Source organism: Coregonus lavaretus (assembly GCF_964263955.1).
Source record: "Coregonus lavaretus genome assembly, chromosome: 37".
NCBI lineage: Eukaryota > Metazoa > Chordata > Actinopteri > Salmoniformes > Salmonidae > Coregonus > Coregonus lavaretus.
In genome coordinates, this window is record NC_140024.1 from 27,009,796 (window position 1) to 27,023,603 (window position 13,808).

Below are 13,808 nucleotides of genomic sequence, written 5' to 3' on the forward strand. Positions count from 1 at the left end.
ACATTCAGTATCACAAATATGCAAAAGAAGAGAAAATTAGAAAGGGGGCAAATACTTTTTCATAGCACTGTAGTTCTGTGTTGTCCAAATCAGAGTCATTGACTTGCCATCTGTGGGTCATAAACAAAGCAACTGTGATTCAATGGCTTTAAACTGATTAATGTGTTCATAGATCAGTGGAAATATAACTGTTATTACGTGTTGCCTATGAAAACAGATGAATAAGCCTGTGGCATTGTGTTGCAGCCAAACCCACATTCAAATGTGAACACAGTTTGTTGCTAGGATCTGGCTTTGAATATGTGCCCACCAGAGGCTGTGAGTGAAGATCAGTTGGGAAAAAGAGAAACCAGAGCCTGAACATGCATTTACAGCTTTATAATGCTCACTGTAAAGGGGTTAACATGAATTTGACAGTAGCTTACAGGCAGCTCAGTGGCCAGTAGAATTATGTATTTCATATTACAGTACACCTGTAATGACACACAGTACAATACAATAAAATTGACTGTATTATGCTGTAAAAAAGTAAATACTAGTGTAATCGAAAATAATGAATGAATACATTAATTAATGACATTTCATGAGGGGAGGGGTTCATATTTCACAATATTTTACTGGAATTACATGGGATTGGTGCAAGCAGTTTGGCTGCTAAGTGTTTCCACATTACAGCATACAGTATCAATGAATATTTGGTGTTTTATATCACTTGCACTTCTAGAGGCCTTAACAAAGGCTTCCAAACTGGCAGCGACTACAGGGCAAAACAAACCAAAAGGACATGGCAAAATGCTCGACCATTTAAGGTTTAAAGAGCAGAAGTAAAATAAAATAACAGTAGGGAGGCTATATACAGGGGGGTACCGGTGCAGAGTCAATGTGCGGGGGTACCAGCTAGTTGAGGTAGTTGAGGTAATATGTACATGTGGGTAGAGTTAAAGTGACTATGCATAAATAATTAAGAGTAGCAGCAGCATAAAAAGATGGGGTGGGGGGGCAGTGCAAATAGTCCAGGTAGCCATGATTAGCTGTTCAGGAGTCTTATGGCTTGGGGCTAGAAACTGTTGAGAAGCCTTTTGGACCTAGACTTGGCGCTCCGGTACCGCTTGCCGTGCGGTAGCAGAGAGAACAGTCTATGAATAGGGTGGTTGGAGTCTTTGACCATTTTGAGGGCCTTCCTCTGACACCGCCTGGTATAGAGGTCCTGGATGGCAGGAAGCTTGGCCCCAGTGATGTACTGGGCCGTACGCACTACCCTCTGTAGTGCCTTGCGGTCGGAGGCCGAGCAGTTGCCATACCAGGCGGTGATGCAACCAGTCAGGATGCTCTCGATGGTGCAGCTGTAGAACTTTTTGAGGATCTGAGGACCCATGCCAAATCTTTTCAGTCTCCTGAGGGGGAATAGGCTTTGTCGTGCCCTCTTCACGACTGTCTTGGTGTGTTTGGACCATGATAGTTAATTAATTGGTGATGTGGACACCAAGGAACTTCAAGCTGTCAACCTGTTCCACTACAGCCCTGTCGATGAGAATGGGGGCGTGCTCAGTCATCTTTTTTTCCCTGTAGTCCACAATCATCTCCTTTGTCTTGGTCACGTTGAGGGAGATGTTGTTATCCTGGCACCACACGGCCAGGTCTCTGACCACCTCCCTATAGGCTGTCTCATCGTTGTCGGTGATCAGGCCTACCACTGTTGTGTCGTCGGCAAACTTAATGATGGTGTTGGAATCGTGCCTGGCCATGCAGTCATGGGTGAACAGGGAGTACAGGAGGGGACTGTGCACGCACCCCTGAGGGGCCCCCGTGTTGAGGATCAGCGTGGTAGATGTGTTGTTACCTACCCTTACCACCTGGGGGCGGCCCGTCAGGAAGTCCAGGATCCAGTTGCAGAGGGAGGTGTTTAGTCCCAGGATCCTTAGCTTAGTGATGAGCTTTGAGGGCACTATGGTGTTGAACGCTGAGCTGTAGTCATTGAACAGTCCGCCTGGCCTTGCTGCTATTCCAGTTTCAACTGTTCTGCCTGCGGCTACGAAACCCCTACCTGTCCCAGACCTGCTGTTTTCAACTCTAAATGATCGGCTATGAAAAGCCAACTGAGAGACCTGAGCCCTAGGACCATACGTCGGGACTACCGGCCGTGGTGACTCCTTGCTATCCCCAGTCCGCCTGGCCTTGCTGCTATTCCAGTTTAAACTGTTCTGCCTGCGGTTATGGAACCCCTACCTGTCCCAGACCTGCTGTTTTAAACTCTAATGATCGGCTATGAAAAGCCAACTGAGATTTATTCCTGATTATTATTTGACCATGCTTGTCACTTATGAACATTTTTGAACATCTTGGCATGGTTCTGTTATAATCTCCACCCGGCACAGCCAGAAGAGGACTGGCCACCCCTCATAGCCTGGTTCCTCTCTAGGTTTCTTCCTAGGTTTTGCCTTTCTAGGGAGTTTTTCCTAGCCACCGTGCTTCTACACCTGCATTACTAGCTGTTTGGGGTTTTAGGCTGGGTTTCTGTACAGCACTTCGAGATATTAGCTGATGTAAGAAGGGCTATATAAAATAAAATTGATTGATTGATTGAATAGCATTCTCACGTAGGTGTTCCTCTTGTCCAGGTGGGAAAGGGCAGTGTGGAGCGCAATAGAGATTGCATCATCTGTGGATCTGTTGGGGCAGTATGCAAATTGGAGTGGGTCTAGGGTTTCTGGGATTATGGTGTTGATGTGAGCCATGACCAGCCTTTCAAAGCACTTCATGGCTACAGACGTCAGTGCTATGGGTCGGTAGTCATTTAGGCAGGTTATCTTAGTGTCCTTGGGCATGGGGACTATGGTGGTCTGCTTGAAACGTGTTGGTATTACAGACTCAGTCAGGGACATGAAAATGTCAGTTGGTCAGCACATGCTTGGAGTACACATCCTGGTAATCCGTCTGGCCCTGCGGCCTTGTGAATGTTGACCTGTTTAAAATTCTTACTCACATCGGCTACGGAGAGCGTGATCACATAGTCATCCGGAACAGCTGGTGCTCTCATGCATGCTTCAGTGTTGCTTGCCTCGAAGCGAGCATAGAAGTGGTTTAGCTCGTCTGGTAGGCTTGTGTCACTAGGCAGCTCGCGGCTGTGCTTCCCTTTGTAGTCTGTAATAGTTTTCAAGCCCTGCCACATCCGACGAGCATCACAGCCGGTGTAGTACGATTCAATCTTAGTCCTGTATTGATTCTTTGCCTGTTTGATGGTTCGTCGGAGGGCATATCGGGATTTCTTATAAGTGTCCGGGTTAGAGTTCCGCTCCTTGAAAGCGGCAGCTCTACCCTTTAGCTCAGTGCGGATGTTGCCTGTAATCCATGGCTTCTGGTTGGGGTATGTACGTACGGTCACTGTGGGGACGACGTCATCGATGCACTTATTGATGAAGCCAGTGACTGATGTGGTGTACTCCTCAATGCTATCTGAAGAATCCCGGAACATGTTCCAGTCTGTGCTAGCAAAACAGTCCTGTAGCTTAGCATCTGCGTCAACTGACCACTTTTTTATTAACCGAGTCACTGGTGCTTCCTGCTTTAGTTTTTGCTTATAAGCAGGAATCAGGAGGATAGAGTTATGGTCAGATTTGCCAAATGGAGGGCGAGGGAGAGCTTTGTATGCGTCTCTGTGTGTGGAGTAAAGGTGGTCTAGAGTTTATTTTCCTCTGGTTGCACATTTAACATGCTGGTAGAAATGAGGTAGAACGGATTTAAGTTTCCCTGCATTAAAGTCCCCACCACTAGGAGCGCTGCCTCTGGATGAGCGTTTTCCTGTTTAGTTATGGCCTTATACAGCTCATTGAGTGCAATCTTAATGCCAGCATTGGTTTATGGTGGTAAATAGACAGCTATGAAAAATATAGATGAAAACACTCTTGGTAAATAGTGTGGTCTACAGCTTATCATAAGATACTCTACCTCAGGCGAGCAAAACCTTGAGACTTCCTTAGTATTTGATTTTGTGCACCAGCTGTTGTTTACAAATATACACAGACCGCCACCCCTTGTCTTATCGGAGTCAGCCGTTCTATCCTGCCGATGTGGCGTATATCCCGTCAGCTGTATGTTGTCCGTGGTCCTCTGTAGCTCAATTGGTAGAGCACGGCGCTTGTAATGCCAGGGTAGTGGGTTCGATCCCCGGGACCACCCATACAAAAATTTATGCACACATGACTGTAAGTCGCTTTGGATAAAAGCGTCTGCTAAATGGCATATTATTATTATTATTATTATGTCGTCATTCAGCCACGACTCGGTGAAACATAAGATATTACCGTTTTTAATGTCCCATTGGTAGGATAACCGTAATTTTAGGTCATCTAATTTATTTTCAAATGATTGAACATTGGCTAATAGGATTTGATGGAAGAGGCAGTTTACTCGCTCGCCGTTGGATCCTTACAAGGCACCCCGACCTACGTCCACAATATCTCTGTCTCTTTCTCCTGCGAATGACGGGGATTTGGGCCTTGTCGGGTGTCTGTAGGATATCCTTCGTCCAATACGAGGTGAGTAATCGCTGTCCTGATATCCAGAAGCTCTTTTTGGTTATAAGAGACGATGGCAGAAACATTATGTACATAAATAAATTACAAATAACGCGAAAAAACACACATAATAGTACAATTGGTTAGAGGGCTGTAAAACGGCAGCCATCTTCTCCGGTATTTTTTTTTAACTCACAATATGTTAATGTCCCAGAAACATCAATACCACCCACTAGTGGACAAAAGGTTTTTGGTGCTCAAAATATACGGTATGGTACTGTATTCTGTGGGGTGGAATTACAGTATCATTTGAAAAACAAGACCAACTTTGGGAAACCCTGATTTACAGTATGCTGCAGTAAAACATTTCAACATTGTTTTACTGTTGATAATGCCTCAAATTACTGTATAAATGACAGTTTTCCGTTACAGTGCTGTATGTACTGTATATCATATGGGATGATGATGTTGTGCCTATAGATGTAATGGAAACAATGGTCTGTCTGCACTCTTTCATAGTCCTTATTTAAAAAAGAATGTCAATCACAGGTGGTTAGGTTTCAAAAACAGGATACTGTAAAGGATATAGCTGCACACTGTCAAAAACATGGAGAGAAAAAAACTGAAGCTCAGATCAAATATTTTTTTTTATAAAATAAAATGTTATTTGTCACATGCGCTGAATACAACAGGTGAAATGCAGACCTTACAGTGAAATGCTTACATATAAGCACTTTTGTCTCCAGCCACCCAAGCCTTAGACTGTTCTCTCTGTTTCCGCATGGCAAGCAGCACCAGAGAAACAAGTCTGAGCCCATCTTGCACTGTCTCTATGCACACTCACAATACTATATATAGTATACACACTATAGACACACTGACACAACATCATCCCAGACACTTTTACACAAAATCCACACAAATTCACAGAAACTACATACACACACACACACAAACCGACAACACAAACACACACACACGCACATACACAAACACTTTTACACTCATCATTTGCTGCTGCTACTCTGTTCTTTATTTTAGTCTTATTATTATCTATCTTGATGCATTGTCACTTTACCCTGCCTTCATGTACATATCTACCTCAAATACCTCATATCCCTGTATATAGCTCTATATTGATCTGGTACTAGTACTCCCTGTATATACAGTGAGGGGAAAAAAGATTTGATCCCCTGCTGATTTTGTACGTTTGCCCACTGACAAAGAAATGATCAGCCTATAATTTTAATGGTAGGTTTATTTCAACAGTGAGAGACAGAATAACAACAAAAAAATCCAGAAAAACGCATGTAAAAAATGTTATAAATTGATTTGCATTTTAATGAAGGAAATAAGTATTTGACCCCCTCTCAATCAGAAAGATTTCTGGCTCCCAGGTGTCTTTTATACAGGTAACGAGCTGAGATTAGGAGCACACTCTTAAAGGGAGTGCTCCTAATATCAGCTTGTTACCTGTATAAAAGACACCTGTCCACAGAAGCAATCAATCAATCAGATTCCAAACTCTCCACCATGGCCAAGACCAAAGAGCTCTCCAAGGATGTCAGGGACAAGATTGTAGACCTACACAAGGCTGGAGTGGGCTACAAGACCATCGGCAAGCAGCTTGGTGAGAAGGTGACAACAATTGGTGCGATTATTCGCAAATGGAAGAAACACAAAATAACTGTCAATCTCCCTCGGCCTGGTGCTCCATGCAAGATCTCACCTCGTGGAGTTGCAATGATCATGAGAACGGTGAGGAATCAGCCCAGAACTACACAGGAGGATCTTGTCAATGATCTCAAGGCAGCTGGGACCATAGTCACCAAGAAAACAATTGGTAACACACTACGCCGTGAAGGACTGAAATCCTGCAGCGCCCGCAAGGTCCCCCTGCTCAAGAAAGCACATATACAGGCCCGTCTGAAGTTTGCCAATGAACATCTGAATGATTCAGAGGAGAACTGGGTGAAAGTTTTGTGGTCAGATGAGACCAAAATGGAGCTCTTTGGCATCAACTCAACTCGCCGTGTTTGGAGGAGGAGGAATGCTGCCTATGACCCCAAGAACACCATCCCCACCGTCAAACATGGAGGTGGAAACATTATGCTTTGGGGGTGTTTTTCTGCTAAGGGGACAGGACAACTTCACCACATCAAAGGGACGATGGACGGGGCCATGTACCGTCAAATCTTGGGTGAGAACATCCTTCCCTCAGCCAGGGCATTGAAAATGGGTCGTGGATGGGTATTCCAGCATGACAATGACCTAAAACACACGGCCAAGGCAACAAAGGAGTGGCTCAAGAAGAAGCACATTAAGGTCCTGGAGTGGCCTAGCCAGTCTCCAGACCTTAATCCCATAGAAAATCTGTGGAGGGAGCTGAACGTTCGAGTTGCCAAACGTCAGCCTCGAAACCTTAATGACTTGGAGAAGATCTGCAAATTGGAGGGGGACAAAATCCCTCCTGAGATGTGTGCAAACTTGGTGGCCAACTACAAGAAATGTCTGACCTCTGTGATTGCCAACAAGGGTTTGCCACCAAGTACTAAGTCATGTTTTGCAGAGGGGTCAAATACTTATTTCCCTCATTAAAATGCAAATCAATTTATAAAATTTTTGACATGCGTTTTTCTGGATTTTTTTGTTGTTATTCTGTCTCTCACTGTTGAAATAAACCTACCATTAAAATTATAGACTGATCATTTCTTTGTCAGTGGGCAAACGTACAAAATCAGCAGGGGATGAAATACTTTTTTCCCTCACTGTAGCTCCACATTGATCTAGTACTGGTACTCCCTGTATATAGCTCCATTCTTGTATATCTTATTCCACTTTTTCTTGTCATGATTATTTTTTAAACTCTAAATCGTTGGAAAGGGCTCGTAAGCAATCATTTCACAGTTAAGTCTACACCCGTGGTATTCGACACGTGACAAATAAAATAACCTTTGATTTGATTTCAAGATTTGTTTTGTCCCATCACCCTTTGCAAATTATGTGCATTACATTACATACCAGCTATTTTTGCTCCGTATTTTCTGGTTTTATTGAACAGATAGTGACATGTTGACAAATAGGAAAAATAACGTGTCAAGGAAAGATAAAAGGACAACGTGTCACAGGGCAGTAGGTCACATTTGAACCAATGTCACACCTCTATATTTGTGTGCAAGGGGCAGCAGCACTTACTGCTTGACCACCCAGCCCACACATACTAACTAGTTGACCTTGTTTTCCTTCCTGCCAGGTACATCCGTGCAGACCAGAGCCTGAACAGCACCATCACTAGCACAGGGTGTGCCGAGCAGGCGGAGCAGCATGTCAGCTACGTGGAACATGTGGTGGTCAGAGTACTGACTGTCCATCCACGACGAGGAGATCTGGAGATCAACCTCATATCACCCTCAGGAACACGCTCCCAGCTACTGGCCAAGAGGTGAGAGATACACACGGACACACACACAAACCTCGGCCTACCGCTCTAGAAACCAGCGTCTTTACCATTAGACCAAGAGGAAATTCCTTCCTGATGTGAGATTGACATTGGGCTTACAGTCGTAGGCAGGGCTACTTCTTCACGACAGCGTGATTCCAAATCACATCTGCAACACACACATTCACTCACACACACACACACACACACCCTGTGGCCTGGCAGGCAGGCAGGCTGGACACACTGATCTCGTAGCTGAAATCCCTGTCAGAGTCAAGCAGCTTCCCCATCCCTCACTAAAGTTGTCTGGGTTTGTTCTCCCATCTCTCCCCTCTCTCTCAGGCCCCTGATCCTCTTCGTTTGGTATCCTCCCAGTGCTGTTTGGACCGTTACACACACACACACACACACACCCATATGGGGACTGAATGATTCTTCTTCTCATCTCTTCATGAATAGTAGAACAACAGAGTGTATTTTGGAGTGGAGAATAGATAGACTTTCAGTTTTATGTCTGGGGAAATCACAAAGTCTCCTTTTATTTTCCACAGAGCGCCATAATGATGTTAGTCAACTTCAAAACGGCTCACTTTTTCCCTGCAGCTACACACACGCAAAAACACACACGCACACACATACGCGCGCGCACACACACACACACACACCCCCTGCAGCCACATGCTCAGCTAGTCCCTTTGTTTCCCTCTATTCATTCCTTGTTGTTCTGACGTTGGCTTGGTACACTTTGACCATTACTTTCCACAAGTGGCTTTTACTTTCAAGATGAGTTTCCATTCTAAAGCAGTGCTGAGCCTCTAGTGATCAAACACTCAGGGGCTTCGTTCAATCAAGGCTGGTGTGCAGGGGTGTATTCATTAGTGCAAACAGGAAAACGTTTGCATCGAAAAACCAATCTTTCTTATTGGATAAGTTTAGTTAAGTCCCCCCCCCTGTGAATACACCCCTGATATGCAGAAGTTTTACTGACATGATATACTGTATTGTGGCAAACTGCAACGTCCCTTGCGGGTCTCAAACCCAGGTCTCCCAGCCCGTAGGCAAACTTGCTAACCTCTGCTCCAATTTATGGAATGCTTTTCAAAAGTTGGTGCCTCTAGGGCAATTCAGGTGGACGTTAGAGGGCCTTTTTATTGAAGAATGTGTTTGTTTCATGTGATTGTGTTTAGCTTTTCGTGTGCTGAGTTATTAATGTGTATATACTGTACATATGTATGGTGTAATTGCTGTGTATTGATGTATTCATGTAGGGCTCATCTGCAAAAGAGACCGTGATCTCAGCATGACTCACTGGCTAAGTAAAGGTTCAGTAAATAATCATAATAGGGTTAACCCCCTCGGGGGAGATCAAAACAAGTCTTAGGGAAGGTTTGTTACATATGAATGGTTGTTTTGTGTAAATCTGGAGACATATAGATAATGTTTGTGATTGAACAGCATCCCCTTTTCGCCTCCCTAGATCCCCATATGGGTATAACATGATATATGAGTTGGTTTTCCCAAACTAATCTTGGATTGAGTGCTGTCCTGTTTTTATAAAAGGTTACGATTGTATTGGGCAATATTTTTCTCACTTCAAGTGCTCTTAAGCGGGCAGATGTCACCTATGTTTGGCGAGCCCATGTTTCAGCTCTCTCTCTCTCTCTCTCTCTCTCTCTCTCTCTCTCTCTCTCTCTCTCTCTCTCTCTCTCTCTCTCTCTCTCTCTCTCTCTCTCTCTCTCTCTCTCTCTCTCTCTCTCTCTCTCTCTCTCTCTCTCTCTCTCTCTCTCTCTCTCTCTCTCTCTCTCTCTCTCTCTCTCTCTCTCTCTCTCTCTCTCTCTCTCCTGTTTCCATCGGGCGGATACTAATAAAGCATCCTCTCCTTCGTTATGTCTCCGAGGTTGCCAGATTGCCAGCCAAGACATTTGGCTTGAGTTAGAGTGTGAGGGGTAAAGCAGTGGTCAGGAGGACCTCACAGAACCCATCCATTAAAACCCTTTACCACCGGCGGGACCTGACAGATTTACGCTTTCATTTTCTCCCAATGGCCCGACTCATCTCCTAAAGTAAAATGATTGTAGATTGCCTGGTGTAATGTAATATATTGTAATGTACATAGCTAGCTAGCAGTAGCGCAGTGAGGAGTCATTTTGGACTCAAAGTAAACAGAGTTAATTTGCAGCTTGGGCTGGTTGCCAGATTGGGTATGAACTGTGCGTTGCCAGATTGGTGCAGTGTGTAAAGGGAGGTATTGCTGTTGCTGATTATGTCCCCTGACAGCGAGTGAGAGGGGAAGAAAGAGAGAGGGGAAGAGAGAAGGGGTGAGGGAGAGAGAGAGACAGAGAGAGAGAGATTTTGTAGCTTTATTCAAACTGCAAGCTAGTTCAAAGAGAACACACACACACACACCGCTGAAGAGAGAAGTTAGCCCCTTGGACGTGAACTACCTCTACGCAGCATGTGGCACCAACACAGACAGACAGACAGCCCTTAAATCCATTCTAGTACACCTGTTCAGCAGGTAGTTGTTGGAATATGTAACACCCTCCTCTGACAGTTGGCTCCGGTGCTGATGTGAGGGCTCTTTCTCATGTATAGATACAGAAACCTGCTGGCTTGGCTGCTGTTCAGATTCCCATTTGTTTCATCAATATAATTATACAGGCTGGCTGACAGATATTCAAAAGGTTGGATGTCCTTTTTTTCTCCCTTTATTTTGAATATTCATAATTTTCAACCGTCCTAGCCAACAGAGCAAGAGACTCACTCTGTGAGCGAAAGTTAGCTTTAGATCTCCGGGAAGGTGTGATGTCAGTGCTTGACAGTGCTAACTGCTAGACCAACCCCAGGACACTGATGTCCTTTCCAATTTGTCCTTTCTCTGTTCCTCTCCTGTAAAGGGTCAATCTGGATTTCAAACAGCAACAAAGCCGACACCCCACCACTTTTTTGGGGAAACAGCTGAGGGATGGAGCTGACGTGGCTAGCTTTAAAGCAGCCAATGCTTACATTTCTCTATTATTAGCCTCTTTGAATAATTAAAGATTTTTCATCAGGGGGGCTGAGAAAGATTAAGATGTGTCTGTTTGCGCTGCGGAACATGATTTAATTGCCTTAGAAGTTTAGAAGTGACTTACTTTCTCAACCCCCACTCTCTCTCTCTCTCTCTCTCTCTCCCCGCCACTCTCTCTCTCTCCCCCCACTGTCTCTCTCTCTCCAGGTTGTTTGATAACTCTAATGAAGGTTTTAGGAACTGGGAGTTCATGACTGTTCACTGCTGGGGGGAGAGGGCAGAGGGCCAGTGGATCCTGGAGATCATAGACTCTCCCTCATCGCTACGCAACCCAGAGGTGCTGGGTAAGAACAAACACACACACACACACACATAAACACAGAGAGATCTCTTCATACTGTGTTTTTATGGAGATTTCTTCTCCTTGTTTTAGGTAAACTAAAAGAGTGGACGCTGGTCCTTTATGGCACCTCGGGGCACCCGTACCAGTCTCACGGGACCCAGCACTCTCGCTCCAGGATGCTGGAGATCCCAACACCCAGCCAGGACCCCAAAGGGCCCGAACCGGCCCCGGAGGTCGTCAAGCACCAGGAGGAGGAAGAGGAGGAGTACAGCGGTAGGAGAGGCTCTGCCATAAACTGTTTGCCCTGAACTGTTACAACACCGTAGTCCGACAACACACCTCAACCTCCGTCTAACCTCTGTGTGTGTGTGTGTTTGTGCATGTGTGTGCTTGCGTTTGTGCGTGTGTGTGATTGTGTATGTATTCTCTGTAACCCCTCTCAGGGCCATGTCACAGTGAGTGTGGGGACCAGGGCTGTGATGGGTCAGATCCTGACCACTGTCTGAACTGTATCCACTACAGCCTGGGCAGCCTCAAGACAGGCAGGTAAACAGACTGGGACCAAAGATACTTTTAACTAACCCAAGATGGGACAGATGGGCCTTTTACAATAGGAACCGCTGAAGGTTTCATATACAGTATGAGAAAATGTGCGGAATGTTCGCCCAGTTTCATCTCACTCCATCTTCTCTCTCTGTCTGGCACTGGAGTTCCTCTCATCACCATGTTTGGTGGTGATTGGAAGCTCCCACCGGATGCTTCAGATTTGTGACCGATCTTGGTTTCCTCTTTTATCTGTGCTGTGACCATATCTGATTCAAACTCAGTGAATCCTTATTGTTCTGTTTCTGGGCAACATCAAGATAGGAAGGCACAAGAGCATGTTGAGGAGTGGGAGCATTTTGAGGAGTGTCCATTATTTATTCTCATTCAGAAAACCTGTATTACTTCGGTAGCTCTTTATTTTACGGTACAGAAATGATCTGGTATTGACTTAGAAATGACCTGGTATTGACTTAGAAATGACCTAGTATTGACTTAGAAATGACCTGGTATTGACTTAGAAATGACCTGGTATTGACTTAGAAATGATATGGTAAAATGGTAATTACACAATAATAACCTATGAATACTTATTTGTTTATTTGAGACTCCAACCAAAGAACACATCGGCACCATTTGGTACAAGGTAGTTACCAGGTAGTTACCAATTATGTGACATTCTTCGAATTAAAGGCCAGAAAGTACCATTTGATACCTCTTTATTTCCTAGCAAATCTCAGGTCATTTTTGTACCATAAAAGAGTACTACCATAATACTTCTAATACATGATTACAGGAGAGGAATAATGAATCTAATATAGGAATAATGAACGGGACATCAAATCTACTTGCCCTCTTTTTATGATGTTGTAGTAATGTCTTTCTGACTAATTCATTCAAAGGGACTTTTCCCCATTTACTTGATCTGTTGTTTGTGAAATTCATTAATCAATTTAATTGATTAGATAAAATAGTAAAATAAACAATTGCCAACTTGTAGAGGTTACATTTCAAATAATGAACAGATCGAGTATATGGGGAATAGGTCCTTTTGAATGAATAAATCCATCCGTTCATCCATCCATTTATCCATCCATCCGTTCATCCATCCGTTCATCCATCCATTCATCCATCCATTCATCCATCCCAGGACTTGTGAAATACAGTATAGCCAGTCTCTACAAATCGGCTAATGTGTGTTTTACTGTATTATCAACTCATTGTACTGTAACTATAACTCATCAATCAGTCAATCCATGACAGGACGTGTGTGAGCCACTGTCCGCTGGGCTTCTACGATGACTCAGAGGCCAGGAGGTGTCGACGCTGTCACAAGGGCTGTGAGAGGTGTGTGGGTCGCACCCCCACCGAGTGTCGCTCCTGTCGCAGGGGGCTCTACTTCAACCCCCTCAACGCTACCTGCTCTGAGACCTGCCCTGCCGGGTACTTCGCTGACGACAGTAAGTTGAGTGGAGTAGGTTGAAAAAGTTGTTCCTAACCACAGATCTAGGATCAGTTTACCCTAGCTAGCTCAGCTATTAGTGTACTACTTTACCTTAAGTTGCCCTCATGCCTATTTAACTACACAGTAATAACTGCAGTAATACCATTGTATTAACATAGAATCTGCTTTGTAACATGGTAACAGTTAGAGTGAGTGTGTGAAGATATTTTCTATAGAAGGGAATAAGGGGAATTTGCAGCTCAAAAGGGTTGATGTGATGAGGAAGCGGCACAGGTCCTAATCCAGGCACTTGTCATCTCCCGTCTGGATTACTGCAACTCGCTGTTGGCTGGCCTCCCTGCCTGTGCCATTAAACCCCTACAACTCATCCAGAATGCCGCAGCCCGTCTGGTGTTCAACCTTCCCAAGTTCTCTCACGTCACCCCCCTCCTCCGCACACTCCACTGGCTTCCAGTTGAAGCTCGCATCCGTTACAAGACCATGGTGCTTGCCTA

The 13,808-nt window shown here is 44.7% G+C and overlaps 1 protein-coding gene across 1 annotated transcript in view; it reads left to right on the forward strand.

The window, feature by feature from the left end:
• Positions 1-13,808, forward strand: part of pcsk6 (proprotein convertase subtilisin/kexin type 6) — a 97,078-nt gene that overhangs the window by 51,684 nt on the left and 31,586 nt on the right. The window contains exons 12-16 of the mRNA XM_084154760.1: positions 7,768-7,956; positions 11,171-11,307; positions 11,397-11,579; positions 11,750-11,852; positions 13,113-13,309. Of these exons, the coding sequence (XP_084010886.1) occupies positions 7,768-7,956; positions 11,171-11,307; positions 11,397-11,579; positions 11,750-11,852; positions 13,113-13,309 (809 nt within the window). The remainder of the gene's footprint in view (positions 1-7,767; positions 7,957-11,170; positions 11,308-11,396; positions 11,580-11,749; positions 11,853-13,112; positions 13,310-13,808) is intronic.